The 15,459-nt window shown below is 36.9% G+C and overlaps 1 protein-coding gene across 14 annotated transcripts in view; it reads left to right on the top strand.

Moving 5' to 3' along the window:
- The window catches only part of Ankhd1 (ankyrin repeat and KH domain containing 1), a 124,451-nt gene that overhangs the window by 82,649 nt on the left and 26,343 nt on the right, over positions 1–15,459 (top strand). For 12 of the 14 annotated variants that reach the window (XM_048331360.1, XM_048331359.1, XM_048331357.1 and 9 more), the window contains 11 exons: positions 2,514–2,647; positions 2,780–2,891; positions 4,289–4,434; positions 5,136–5,278; positions 5,990–6,203; positions 8,077–8,252; positions 8,544–8,706; positions 9,879–9,974; positions 10,992–11,108; positions 11,998–12,169; positions 12,829–13,282. In XM_048331360.1, the coding sequence (XP_048187317.1) occupies positions 2,514–2,647; positions 2,780–2,891; positions 4,289–4,434; positions 5,136–5,278; positions 5,990–6,203; positions 8,077–8,252; positions 8,544–8,706; positions 9,879–9,974; positions 10,992–11,108; positions 11,998–12,169; positions 12,829–13,282 (1,927 nt within the window). Of the gene's footprint in view, positions 1–2,513; positions 2,648–2,779; positions 2,929–3,128; positions 3,253–4,286; positions 4,435–5,135; positions 5,279–5,989; positions 6,204–8,076; positions 8,253–8,543; positions 8,707–9,878; positions 9,975–10,991; positions 11,109–11,997; positions 12,170–12,828; positions 13,283–15,459 lie in introns of those variants that run through there. The other 2 variants (XR_007208663.1, XM_048331367.1) reach the window with 2 other exon arrangements.

Here is a 15,459-nt window from a genome sequence, read left to right as displayed (position 1 = left end):
CAAAGTATCTGCTTTTGTTTCATTGAGTGAGAAAAAAGGGAGTACACTGTCATTTTCACAGGTGAAACAAACAAAATAATCATCCCTATTTGTAACTGAGCAGTTCAGTTATATTCTTTAAATGGCTATTGAAATTGCTAGAATTTATATTTTCGAGATGGTTTTATGTGTTGGTGGGGAGGAAAGGGGATAGCTCATGTAATAACATATCCAGTCATCTGAAACTTTGCTAAGTTATTTAAACTAGAAACTTAATAAACTGAAGCATTCATATTTGTTGTAAACAGTGTCCTTGATTAGGATCCAATCATATCATAATTCTAGAGAGAACATTTTCCAATACTTGAAGTGCTTAAATGTTTTTACTTTCATTTTCCTTTAACTTGTGTATTTATTTATTTATTTATTTTGCCAGTCCTGGGCCTTGGAGTCAGGGCCTCAGCACTGTCCCTGGCTTCCTTTTGCTCAAGGCTAGCACTCTGCCACTTGAGCCACAGCACCACTTCTGGCCGTTTTCCATATACGTGGTACTGGGGAATTGAACCCAGGGCTTCATGTGGCAAGCTCTCTTGCCACTAGGCCATATTCCCAGCCCTAACTTGTGTATTTTTTAACTTTTAATCTGGCCACAAATAGAAGCTTACAGTTATCCCTTAAGCTTTGCTTCTTACGTATTATTAATGATTATATGTTTTTTTTCTGAATTTTGTTGTATAAATAATATTTTTATTTTTTAATAGTGAATAATTGTACTGAAAGTCTTATCACATACTGATAATTACATTTATTAAGCACATACCATATTGAATGCTTTCAGTAAATTATCTGTTGGACTATATGCACAATATTCTTTTTATATAGATCCACTTCCCCTTCTGTGGGTAAACTTCATCTCCTATGAAACATAAGAAATATTCAGATTAAAATATATATAACTTCTCAATTTTGGGGTTTTTGTTTGTTTGTTTTGGCTTGACTTGGGGTCTCCTTTATAGCCTAGGCTGGCTTTGAACTCAGTTCTTCTACTTCAGCCTCCCTAATCCTGGGACTATGAGCATGCCCCTATCAACTCATTTTCCCTTTTTTATTAATTTATTTTATTGTCAATGTACAGTTTCATGTGTAAGGCAATGAGTACATTTCTTAAATAACTTGTTACCTCCTCCCTCGTTTTTCTCCCATCTTCCCCCCCTCCCCAATTCTATCTTTTATTTAAAAAATAATTAGGGAGGGGCAGTACTGGGTTTGAGCTCAGGGTCTTGTCAAGCAGGATCTATACTACTTGAGCCACTCCACCAGTTTTTTTTGTGTTACTTGTTTTTGAGATAGGGTCTCAGTTCATGCCATGCATGCTAGACTGACTGGCCATGACTGCAATCCCCTTTTTGTGCATCCTCGTGTAGCTTGTGATGACACACATAAACTAATGACCACACTCAGACATTGAATAAGGTAGAGTTCTTCAAGTTTTTATGCCTGGGCTGGCTTGAACCATCATTCCCCAGTTTCTGCCTCCCAATTAGCCAGCATTGTAGGTCTGAGATATCATTCCTGGCTTAAACAAAAAGAGTGAGACAGTTTCACTGTGTAGCCCAGCTAGCTTTGAACTCATAATCCTCCTTTCTCAGTTTGCCAAGTGCTGGAATTATAAACATGTACTACAGTGCCTGATTCTTAACTCATACATTAGATTTTGAGTACCAAATTGAAAATTCCAGCATCATTTATAAAGAAATTTCATTTTGAGGAATTGATTTATTCTAGAAAACCTCTAAAGAAAATATTAAATTTTAAATTACATAATTCCTTCTACTTATATATGAGAACTATTCTCACTTCTTTCCTTCTCTTCTTATTTTTTAAATTTAATTGCCTTCTACAAACTAAGATAGAAAACTTATTAAAATATATACTATGTATTGACAGTGTAAAAAGTTACCATTTCTTTTTTTTTTTGGCCAGTCCTGGGCCTTGAACTCAGGGCCTGAGCACTGTCCCTGGCTTCTTTTTGCTCAAGGCTAGCACTCTGCCACTTGAGCCACAGCGCCACTTCTGGCCATTTTCTGTATATGTGGTGCTGGGAAATTGAACCCAGGGCCTCATGTATACGAGGCAAGCACTCTTGCCACTAGGCCATATTCCCAGCCCCAAAAGTTACCATTTCTTGTATGTGCACTAAATATATGGTATTCCATGAAGTATGTTATATACCTCAAGAGGACTTTGCAACAACCTTCCAATGTGGATAGTTAAACCCATTCTACAAATAAGGAAATTGAGACTCGGGCAAGTTTAACTAGTTGCTCAAGTTTAGAAAGTTAGTGCTAGAACTAGGATTCAAATGTAGGTGCTTTTAAGATTACAAAGCTCCTGATTTGGCCCTCACAGTATATTACTATGGGAATTCTGGATTTTTATTTTGTTTTGTTGGGGAGTTTCTGTGTGTGTATTTCTATATACAAATAACTTTACTCTTTTGAATGGAATTTAGCAATATAAATGTTGTTTTTCAGCTGTGAATAGCCGAGTGCCCACTGGTTCCAACAGTTCTTCACATGCTACAGAATGTGTTACACCTGAATCCTGTTCACAGTCTCCAAGCAATATAGTTTCCCCTGTATATCCTTCAGTTGACATCGATGCCCATGTGAGTAGATCAGTTTATTTGATATAAACTTAATTGCAACTTACATTGTTTACTTTGAAAAGGGAAGTTATTATATATTCATGGTGAAAAGAAATAATTAATTTCAAGTTGATAATCATTTTTTTTCCCTAGACTGAAAGCAATCATGACACAGCATTAACACTGGCTTGTGCAGGAGGTCATGAAGAACTTGTGTCTGTACTCATTGCACGAGATGCTAAAATTGAGCACAGAGACAAAAAAGGTAGGAAACGTCAGTCACAAAGAAAATGTGCATAAAGGCTGGGAATATGGCCTAGTGGTAAAGTGCTCGCCTCGTATACATGAAGCCCTGGGTTCGATTCCTTAGCACCACATATATAGAAAAAAGCCGGAAGTGACTCTGTGGCTCAAGAGGTAGAGTGCTAGCCTTGAGCAAAAAGAAGCCAGGGACAGTGCTCAGGCTCTGAGTCCACAAACAGAAAATGTGCATAAAATATAGTTCAATGAGAAAGCATTTGTGCCTTTTCCACTATCAATATTAGTAATAAGACTAAAAAATAAGATTCATTAATTTACAGAGCCAAATGATTCTCCAAAAAATTCAAAAGCCAGGTGCTGGTGGCTCATGCCTGCAATCCTAGCTACTCAGGAGGCTGATATCAGGATTGCAGTTGGAAGACAGCCCAGGCTGCACAGTCTATAAGAATCTTATCTCCAGTTAATCTTCAGCTACTAACCTCCACTTAATTGAGAAAAACTTGAAAGTGGAGCTATGGATCAAGTGATAGAGCGCTAGCCTTGGGGGACAGCACCTAGGTCCCCAGGACTGGTAAAAAATAAAAAGTAAAAAAAAATCTAAGTAAAATATGTTAGATCCTTGATATTCCTGGGTGTATAGTTCCAAGGATACCCCCGTGAGAGAAAAATTGCAAATGCTCAGAACATATAGAGTTCAGTGTTATACTGTTAATGCTTAATTCACTCTTCCACTAATGCTTCTCAACTTCCACCAAAGACATGGCCTTTCAACATGTAAAACTTTTTCACTTATAGTTTGTTAACCATATTATGTGCCCTTGTTGTTTTGGAAGAATAACTTTTGCCTTTTCACATTTTTTTTATTTATTTGCCTATCAGTTGCTTCTTGGAAGATAATATTTTCACAAAATTCAGAGCAGATCACACAATGATTTAGACCCAATCTGTTCATTCCTGTTTGTTTTATTTCTATACTTGGTCAAAGTGTAATCAATCTGAGAGTAAGTCAGGCTTGCTGTGTAAGTTATTAGTGAAGATGAGCAAGTTTTATTTACAAGCTGGGGTTTGTAGCACAGTGGTAGCATGCTTGTCTAGTAGTCCTGTAGGACCTGGGCCCAGTCCCCTGTTGAAAAAAAAAAGTTATAGTCCCCTTCCTCCCAACTCCTTAGTTTGCACAGAAACATTAAAGTTTGTAATGAACATGGGTAAATCTTTGAAAGTTTTATTGGCTTTGCTTTTGCCAGATGTTTATATGTTTTTATCATTAATAAATTAGGGTGTAGAGCAGTTTTATGCTAAATAATTGGAGCCTTTTTGTCTGTTTATTATTATTGATAATTTAAAACAATAGCTTTAAGTAAAAAGCACAAATGTGTTAGAAATTTTTATTTTCTGATTTAGGTTTTACTCCACTGATCCTGGCAGCAACAGCAGGGCATGTTGGAGTCGTTGAAATCCTTTTAGATAAAGGAGGTGATATAGAAGCGCAGTCTGAACGAACTAAGGATACCCCACTTTCGCTGGCATGTTCTGGTGGACGTCAGGAGGTATGTTCATGTAAATTTTCAATCTGTAAACATCTTACTTGTGTTTTTCAAGGTGGGCATGGTTGGTACTTTAGCTACCTGAATAAAAGGTACATGCATTTTGACATGTTCCATTCAATTCTGAGGAGTGGGATACTTTTGTTAATGCAATGGGAATAGTAAATGCCCTTTTAAGAAATCTGCTTGCCCTGGTAGCCAAATAAAAATTGTCTTACCTGGGGCTGGGAATGTGTCCTACTGGTAGAATCCTTGTCTAGCATGCATGAAGCCCTGGGTTCGATTCCTCAGCACCACATATACAGAAAAAAACAGAAGCGGCGCCGTGGCTTAAGTGGTAGAGGCTTGCCTTGAGCAAAAAGAAGGCAGGGACAGTGCCCAGGCCCTGAGTTCAAGCCCCAGGACTGGCCAAAAAAAAAAAAAAATGTCTTTCCTTCATTGGGATTGAGTCAGCTACAATTCTAACACATGTAAAATGAAAATCCATTACTCGGGAATTGAGAAATGAAAACATCTTGTTGCTTCAATATAATTGGGATTTTTAAAGATCTTAATTCCTTAGTATGAAATTAAACCCATTTCTTTGATGTTAAATGTCACATATTTAGACAGGAAATCTTAGGTCCTATTTCTTTGTGTTTTCTCCTTTATAAGTTGAGCCCTTGGTGTAAACTGGGTTTCACTATTCGTATTTTCCTTTGTAGGTGGTAGATTTGCTGCTTGCTCGGGGTGCAAATAAAGAACATAGAAATGTGTCTGATTATACACCATTGAGTCTAGCTGCATCTGGAGGATATGTAAATATCATTAAGATTCTTCTTAATGCTGGGGCAGAAATTAATTCAAGGTATCAACTGTTTATTCATTTTATTACTAATGATTAGTATTAAGTGTGTTTCCCTAAGTATTTGGACATCTAACATTCCCCACCCCTCTTTGGGTAACACTAAGGCTTCAAATCAGGACCTTGCACCTCCCTTGCTAGCTTTACCAATTGAGCAATATCCCAGCCCTTGGACCCTTGGCATTATAATTAAGATAGTTGCAAGGTCAAAAATTATTCCTATAATATATAAATGATCCCGTTTATGTCAGTAATGTGATTTCTTATTTATTTATTTTTTTGCCAGTCCTGGGCCTTGGACTCAGGGCCTGAGCACTGTCCGTGGCTTCTTTTTGCTCAAGGCTAGCACTCTGCCACTTGAGCCATAGCACCACTTCTGGCCATTTTTTATATACGTGGTGCTGGGGAATGGAACCCAGGGCTTCATGTATATGAGGCAAGCACTCTTGCCACTAGGCCATATTCCCAGCCCCAGTAATGTGATTTCTTTAAGAGGTCTCATTTCAGAAAGTACTTTGTACTTGTGGTTGAAAATTTATAGTTTTGGCTTTAAATTATGAGGTTTTCCTATTCCTTATTACTGTTCTAAGCAAGTAAAACATATTCATCAGTTTTAGAAATCTTTATTGTTGAAATAAATTTTCACCTTTAATGTTTTTTTTTAAACACAGGAAATATGTTATTTTAATTTTATGAGCATATTTTCCCCCTTAGGACTGGGAGTAAATTAGGTATTTCTCCTCTGATGTTGGCTGCAATGAATGGACATGTCCCTGCAGTGAAACTGCTGCTTGATATGGGTTCAGATATTAATGCTCAGATAGAGACCAATCGGAACACAGCTCTCACCCTGGCCTGTTTCCAGGGACGAGCAGAAGTAGTGAGTTTACTTCTGGACCGCAAAGCCAATGTTGAACACAGGGCAAAAGTAAGTATTTTGTAATTTGTAAACTACTTCAGATATTTTCCAGTAATAAGAACATGGCATATGACTCATGGCAAATGCAAGTTTAGAAAATTATGTTATACAGTAATCAGTGTACACTATTTTCATTTAAAGGACTTTTATTTATTTATCTTTTTGCCAGTTCTGGTGCTTGGACTCAGGGCCTCAGCACTATCCCTGGCTTCTTTTTTATATACGTGGTGCTGGGGAATCGAACCCTGGGCTTCATGTATACCAGGCAAGCATTCTTGCCACTAGGTCATATTCCCAGCTCCAAAAACTCCTTTTATTGAGGCCTCTACTTTCTATTGGTAAAAACTCTAAACAAAAAATTAGTTCATAGACTATAAAATTGGACAAACTAAGATCTAATTTAACTATGACAGGTTCTGACTGTTGTGACTTTGAAATTAGAGAGTAGGAGATGTGTCTGTGGTTTGCATTGAAGCTGTAAGGTATTTAGAACCCTAGAAAATGTGGCTTAGGTGACAGTCAATTTCATTTCAAATTTGAAAGGTTTGAATGGAAATTTCATTTGTCTTTCAGAACTTCATTAGTTATACTTTTTTAAAGCTAATGCAACAATTACATTTATGAGAGAAGTCAGGCACTGGTGGTTCATGCTTATAATCCTAGCTACTCAGGAGGCAGAGATCTGAGAATCATGGTTCAAAGCCAGCCCAGGCAAGAAAGTCCACGAGACTCCAATCTCCAATTAACCACCAGAAAACTGGAAGTGGAGCTGTGGCTCAAAGTGGTAGAGCACTAACCTTGAGCCAGAAGCTCAAGTGCCCAGGCCCTGAGTTCAGACCCCCATGACTGACAAAAAAAAAAAAAAAATGAGAGAAGATATGGTTTTCCCTTGGACTGTATAGGTGTCCCTTGGACTGTGTGTGTGTGTTTACTGGGGCTTTATCTCAGGTCTTTTCATTCTCACTTGACTTTTTTACTCCAGGCTGGTCCTCTACCACTTGAGCCACATTTCCATTTCCAGCTTTTACTGGTTAATTAAGGAGATGAGTTTCAAAGACTTTTCCGTCTTGGCTGGCTTTGAGCAGCAATCCTCAGATCTCAGCTTCCTAAGTAGCCAAGTTTATAGTTCTACGCCACCAGTGTTGGGCTTCCTTTGTACTTTTTAACTGCTATTTAAAAGTCCTAGAGAAATCCAAATTTCTTTAGGAATGGTACCAGTAAGAAATATCTTTTGACAAAAATGTCAACCCAGGTACAATGATACATGCCTATAATCCTGGCACTATGGAAGATGAAGAGCTGACGGCCAGGCCTGGGGTACAGAGTGAGATACAACCTCAAAAAAATGAAAGAGGGAGAGGACGTGAGGGGAAGAAAGGGAAGAGGAAGGGAGAAAAAGTTAGAGATTTATATACAAAAGCGACATAGGCAAAAATTTTAAGAAGTGATATATTTCTATATATTCATTTTGAAAAAAGTTATCTAGTGAGTAACTATAGCAGCATAGAAATTGTGTGAAATCATTTCTGATGTGTTTTGTTTTGAGACAGGGTCTCACTATATGCTCTGGCTGACCTGGAACTTGTAGGTTGCCTAGGCTTATCTCAGATTCAATTTTTTTTGCCTCAGTTCCTGATTGCTGGGATTATATGCATATACCACCACATTTGGCTTTGTTTTTCTTTTTTGCTTAGGGCAATAGGTTTGTAAGTGAATTCATTCTGGCATGTCTAACTGAATGTAACAATTTTCACTTCTTTAGTAAAATTAAAATAGAATATAGCTTAGCTCTTTCATAAGAAATAGGTCTCTGTAAGAGTCAGTTACTTTAATCCTTGTGAGAAATTGTGTTATTTATCATGTAATTGATTGCTTTAAACAGACTGGTCTTACCCCCTTGATGGAGGCTGCTTCTGGAGGATATGCGGAGGTTGGAAGAGTTCTCCTTGATAAAGGAGCAGATGTCAATGCCCCTCCAGTGCCTTCGTCAAGAGATACTGCATTAACAATAGCAGCAGACAAAGGTCACTATAAATTTTGTGAGCTCCTGATTAATAGGTGGGTGATTTTCATTTTAAAAATATTTATTTTATTAGCATAAATTAGTAGTACAATATGTATATATGCATCTAATACACTTTGATCAAATTCATCTGATTTATATTACTCTGTCTTAAACCAGTTTTGTCATTATATATATAAAACTTCTGTGGTCTGAATAAGTAAAATTGTTTTACATTGACATAAATTATAGATTTGTATTTTGTAAGATTATAAAAGATTTTAAAGAGAGTAAGAAGTGTCATCCTCTTACAGGAGACAAACTATGTTAATATTCTTTCTTTATAGGGGAGCTCATATTGATGTTCGTAACAAGAAAGGAAATACACCATTGTGGTTGGCATCTAATGGTGGTCATTTTGATGTAGTACAATTGCTAGTGCAAGCAGGTGCTGATGTGGATGCAGCAGATAACCGGAAAATCACACCTCTTATGTCAGCATTTCGAAAGGTAACTTTACATAAAGGGAAAAGATAAAATTTAATCATTTTAAGCCAGTTCTAAGTTGAAACCATATGAGAAAATAAACTGATCTCAAGGAGTTGAGTATTATTTCCACATAAAAAATTGATATTATTGGGCTGGGAATATGGCCTAGTGGCAAGAATGCTTGCCTCGTATACATGAAGCCCTGGGTTCGATCCCCCAGCACCACATATATAGAAAACGGCCAGAAGTGGCGCTGTGGCTCAAGTGGCAGAGTGCTAGCCTTGAGCAAAAAGAAGCCAGGGACAGTGCTCAGGCCCCGAGTCCAAGGCCCAGGACTGGCAAAAAATAAAAATAAATAAAATTGATATTATTCATTTTTCTGTGGCCAAAACCTAAGAGCTATACATTAAAACAAATTCACTTGGAATCTTTGTACAGTAAACATGATAGAGGAAAGCTATATTATATGTGAATGGATGTTTTCTCTACCTGAGTAGGAACAGAATAGATCAAACTTCCACAAAATTTTAAAGTATATGGGGGAAGGGCATTGAATCCAGGGTTTTGCACAAGATAGGCAAGCACCACCCTACTACTTCAGTTACATGTCCATCTTCCTTTTATATATACTAAACCTCATATTTCTGCTGTATTTTTAAAATTTACCCATTGTAATTAATGAAAAATTGTAAGCTACTTAACAGGGTCTACAAAGCAATGTGTTACTGGCTTGTATTAACCTACGTAGCCTAATCATTCATGCTGCCTTCCTTTGCTCACTATATTTTGTGCTTAGTAGCTTAGAATGTAATAAATTTTTATTAGCAGATGCTAATTATACAAAGGAGTTTCACTGTGATATTTACATATATGCAAAAAAAATTATCACCTTCCCCCTCTTCCCTTTTTTTGTTACATCTTTTAGTAGGTCTCATACGATTTTAATTCAGATATAAGCCTTTCCTTCTTCTTTTACTTTTTTCTTTTTTCCTTTCCTTTCCTTTCTCTCTCACCTTCCTCTTAGCTTCCCCCAACAGTTCCACATATATATGTAAGTGAAATATATGTATATATGAAATATATAACTTAGTTTTAAATTTAGAGAATTAGAAGTTTTTATTTTTAACCATGAGTTGTTAAGCATATGATGAAAGTTCAATGAATTATTTTCTATGTTTTTGTTATATCTACAGGGTCATGTAAAAGTTGTTCAATATTTGGTGAAGGAAGTCAATCAGTTCCCTTCTGATATAGAATGTATGAGATATATAGCAACAATTACAGATAAGGTAGGTTTATTGTTTTTTGAAGCACGTTTTTGTTCTTTGTGGAATTATATACCAAGATCTACAAGTAGAAATTATTCTTCGGGGTTGGGGATTTAGCTTAGTGGAAGATCACTTGCCTGGCAAGTGCAAGGCCCTGACTGAGTTCAGTTAAAGTGAGCAAAAGCAGTGGTGGTACTCACTAGGCACTATGTTGAAAATGAACTATACAACCTGTGGATGGAAATGGGAGAGAAGAGCTGACATTGTCCAAAAAAGAAACGTATTTATTACCCAGCATATATAACTACTACTCCTCTGTATATCACCTTTATCATAAACATTTTTTAAGTCTTTTAGAAAAAAAATCAATTCTTTTTGTTCTCTAAAAATAAAAAGCTTAAATCTCTTAGTTTTTCCATTTGCAAAACAGATGGGTATAATACTTTTGCTAAGTATTTTTTTTGACCAGTATTAGGTTTGTGCTCAGAATCTCTTAATTTACTCAGCTGGTGTTTTACCATTTGAGCCATGCCTCTAGCTTCTAGTTTTTTACTGATTATTTTGGAGATGGACTCTCAAGGTCTTTTCTGCCTATGCTGGCTTCAAAACATGATCCTCTTGATCTCAGCCTCCTGAGAAACCAGAATTACCTGCTTGAGTCATTGTGCCTGCCTAAAATACTGTTTTTATCCTTTGGTCATTCAGTCAAGCTCACAGAGGATTACTCTAGCAAGTACTTACTTACCAAATGAGTTAGATTTTGCACTGGTACTGGGGCTTGAACTCAGGGCCTGGACTGTGGCTTATCAAGGCTGGCACTCTACTACTTGTGGCACACCTCCACTTCCAAATGCCTACTCTTAATGTGAGATTGAGGAAAGCCTGGACTCAGCAGCTAGCTGAATTTGAGTTAGCAAATTTTCAGTCGTTTGAACTATAATCCTTGAACTTTGGTGTACTTACTACTGCTTTCAGTTTTACTTGGTCTTTATATGTTAATGTGTTTCTGAATTTATATTATTTCGTCTTCTACTATAGGAACTTTTGAAAAAGTGTCACCAATGTGTTGAAACAATTGTGAAGGCTAAAGATCAGCAGGCTGCAGAAGCAAATAAGAATGCAAGTATTCTCCTAAAGGAACTTGATCTGGAAAAAGTGAGTGGCAAAAGATACTTATTAGAAGTTTAAAACTCAGAATAATCTGTTACCTGTATGGCCAGTCATCATCATCACCATCATCATCATTGTTATTATTGCTATTCCTGGGCTTTAAACTCAGGATCTTGTGCTTACTAGGCAGAGGCTCTACCACTTGAGCCATGCTTCCAGCCCAGTAATCATAACAAAATATGATTTGAAGGAATTGTTAGATTCTAAAACCACCATGAAATTTTTTTTTATTCCAAACCATCCTCTATTTTAAAAAATAATTGTGAGACTATATTAAGTGAGGAATTAGATTTGGATTAAGATCCCATCTTACTTAAGCAGTAATACCATTTGGCAAATATGGTATTACTGTTTAAGTGATCATGTGAAAAGAAATTTTAAATATTGAAAATCAGGTCTAAAGGCTATTTATTAGCCTCAGTATTAAAGAGTAACTGTTTACATGCTAGAGTTGTAGCTCAGTGGTAGAGCAGTTGCCTAAGATATACAAACCCTGGATTTGACTCCCAGCAATGCTTTTATTTTAAAAAAAGAAAAAAGAAAAAAAAAGACTGTCTACTATCCAAGGCTGTGTGGAATAATGGGAAAAGTTTGAAAACAAATAAGCAAAATAAAAAACACATTTCCTTTCTGAAATTCAGTCTTCCTATTTGTTTCAGACATTATTGTGTCAGGCTACTATTATTATGTACTGTTATTTGAAGGGTACGAAAAATATTTTTCTCATACTAACTACACTAGATGTTATCAAAACTTAAATATGGCTTTAAAGAGGGTCTGGAGATACAGCTTTAAGTGGTAATTTTCATTTATAAATAAGTAATTAAATTTAAAAATAATTATATGTTGGTAAAATGATATACTTTATTTTTAGTCAAGAGAAGAAAGCAGAAAGCAGGCTCTTGCAGCTAAAAGAGAGAAAAGAAAAGAGAAGAGAAAAAAGAAAAAAGAGGAGCAGAAAAGGAAACAGGAAGAAGATGAGGAAAGCAAACCTAAAGAGAATTCAGAAGTACCAGAGGATGAGGATGAGGAAAATGATGAAGATGGTAAGAAATGACTCACCTGAATTGGAGATAAAACTCTCCCTTCAATTCCATTAAAAGTGCTTTTTGTTATGGTTAACCCTAAATATTCTGTTACTTTTAAGTTGATAGCCTATGTTATATTAAAAATTCTAAATGTTTTGTTATAAACTAATATAAAGGAACAGAAGGAAGAAGTATATAATTTATAGAAGTTCAATTTTCATTTAAGGTACTTTGTAAACACCTTGTGTATACTAAAAATAGTAGAAGTGTTTTGCCAGTTTTCCTTCACGTACATCTCTGCATAACTCCCTGATTAGAAACTAGTTAGTTAGTTTAGCTGAGGACATTTTAGTAGAGCCTAGAGTTCATTTCCCTTGGGGTTACTTATGGTGCTGTCTGGGCAGTTCTTATATAGGCAAATTTTCTTTACTTCCAATTCTAAAATACTGTTAGAAAATTATCCTAAACTCAAATTATATTGTGGTTTTTCATTAGATCATGAGACATTATAGGTGTGTATATTCTATAAGAACTTAGTTATCAGGATGTTCTAACAGTAAAAGTTTCTTCATAACCTAAAAAACTGGATTACTATAAATTGTGAAATATATTTTAAGAAAAAAATATTTTGAAATCGGTGGCTGTCAATGTGATTTTTATCTTTTTTGTAATTTCAGTGGAGCAAGAAGTTCCCATAGAACCTCCTAGTGCAACTACCACTACCACAATTGGAATCTCTGCAACATCTACCACATTCACAAATGTGTTTGGGAAAAAAAGGGCCAATGTAGTAACAACCCCCAGCACCAATCGGAAAAATAAGAAGAATAAGACAAAAGAAACCCCTCCCACAGCACATTTAATTTTACCAGAACAACATATATCTTTAGCACAACCAAAGTCAGATAAAAATAAAATAAATGGAGAACCTAGAGGTGGTGGTATAAGTGGGAATAGTGATTCTGAAAACTTGGATAGCACAGACTGCAATAGTGAGAGTAGCAGTGGTGGTAAGAGCCAAGAATTAAATTTCACTATGGATGGATCTGCTAGTGATAGGAAATGTCCCACACTGATCCTTAATTCTCAAGAAGAAAAGACAATCTCTGCTGCTTCAAAAACTCCAACACGGTAATTTATTTTGACTTATTAACTCTAAATTCACCTTTGCTTTTTCATGCTTAGCACAAAAATGTAAAATACATTAAGCACTAGTTGTATTCAGCTATTTTAAGTTTATTGCTTTGTGTGTGTGTTTTTGTGTCAATGTGTGTATGTGTCTGTGAGAGAAAGAGATAGAGTGAGAATGAGAGAGCTTGAACTCAAGGCCCTATACTCTTGCTTGGCTTCTTCACTTATAGCTGATGCTCTGCCACTTCAGTTATGCCTCCAGTTCCAGCATTTTGCTGGTTAGTTGGAGGTAAGAGTCTTTCAAATTTATTTGCCTTGACTAGCTTCAAACCAATTCTCAGATTTCAGCTTCCTGAGTAGTTATCATTATAGGTATAAGCCACCAGCACCTGGTTCTTTGTCTTTAATTTTGAAAACCAACATGTTTTTTATTTAAATTACATTTTTATTATCTTTAAGTGGTTGTTCAAAGAAGTTCCACTCAACAAATCAGTTTATGAATACAATGCTTTTTTTTGGTCCATTGTGGAGCTTGAACTCTGGGACTGTGCATTGTCCCTGAGCTCTTCAGTTCAAGGCTAGTTCTTCCACTTGAGCCACAGTACCACTTTTGGTTTTCAGGTGGTTAATTGGAGATATGAATCTCACGGACTTTCCTGTCTGAGCTGGCTTTGAACTGCAATCCTCAAATCTCAGCCTCCTGAGTAGCTAGGATTATAGGCTTGAGCCACCGGCACCCACCTTTATGTTTAGGTTTTTTGTTTGTTTGTTTGTTGTGAAATCTCTAAACTTCTTTCCAGAGTAGTTGAACAACTTTACATTCCTACCAACAATGTGTTAGGGTTTCTTTTTCCCCAAATCCAAGTCAGCATCTGTTATTTTGTATTTTTTTTTTTTTTTTTTTGGCCAGTCCTGGGCCTTGGACTCAGGGCCTGAGCACTGTCCCTGGCTTCTTCCCGCTCAAGGCTAGCACTCTTCCACTTGAGCCACAGCGCCGCTTCTGGCCATTTTCTGTATATGTGGTGCTGGGGAATCGAACCTAGGGCCTCGTGTATCCGAGGCAGGCACTCTTGCCGCTAGGCTATATCCCCAGCCCTATTTTGTATTGTTGATGATGGCCATTCTAACTGGGGTGAGATGGAATCTATCTTGTTTTGATTTGCATTTCCTTTATGGCCAGAGATGTTGAATATTTCTTCGTATGTCTATTAGCCATTTTCACTTTTTTTTTTTTTTTTTGGCCAGTCCTGGGGCTTGGACTCAGGGCCTGTGCACTGTCCCTGGCTTCTTTTTTTTGCTCAAGGCTAGCACTCTGCCACTTGAGCCACAGCGCCACTTCTGGCCATTTTCTGTATATGTGGTGCTGGGGAATCGAACCCAGGGCCTCATGTATATGAGGCAGGCACTCTTGCCACTAGGCCATATCCCCAGCCCCCATTTTCACTTTTTTGAGAGTCTATTTGGCTTTATTACATGGATTGCCCATTTATTAAGTGAATTGTTGATTCTTTGAGGGTTTAGTTTCTTAAGCTCTTAGTATATTTTGGATAATTGGCCACTGTCTGATTTATCACTGGCAAAGATCTTCTCCCACTCTATAGGCTATATTTTTAACTTTTAACTATGTCCTTTGCAGAAACTTCTTAGTATGATGCAATCCCATTTGTCTAGCCTTTCTTTGACTTGCTGAGCCACTGGAACTTTACTAAGAAAGTTGCTGCCTATGCCAATATAGTCTAATATTTCTCCTACTCCTTCCTGTAGTGGTTTCATGTCTTACATTAAGGGCTCTGATGGGTTTTGAATTGGTATTAATACAGGATGACAGAGCCAGTTTCCATTTTCTGCATGTGATGTCCAGTTTTCCATATACCATTTGTCGAAAAGGCTTTTATTCAATGTGTGGCTTTAGTTCACCTATGAAATACTATTTTTTAATTTTTTTTTGCCAGTCCTGGGACTTGAATTCAGGGCCTGGGTCTGGCCCTGAGCTTCTTTTCCTCGAGGCTAGCACTCTCACTTGAGCCACAGTGTCACTTATGGCATTTTCTCGTTAGATGGTACCAAGGTATCAAACCCAGGGCTTCATGAATGCTAGGCAAGCACTGTACCACATTAGCCACTGTACCACTAAGCCATGAGATGGCTGTAGGTCTGTGGTTTTATTTCTAGGTCTT

The sequence above is a fragment of the Perognathus longimembris genome, chromosome 22 (genome assembly GCF_023159225.1).
Source record: "Perognathus longimembris pacificus isolate PPM17 chromosome 22, ASM2315922v1, whole genome shotgun sequence".
NCBI lineage: Eukaryota > Metazoa > Chordata > Mammalia > Rodentia > Heteromyidae > Perognathus > Perognathus longimembris.
This window is presented reverse-complemented; position numbering and strand designations above follow the sequence as displayed.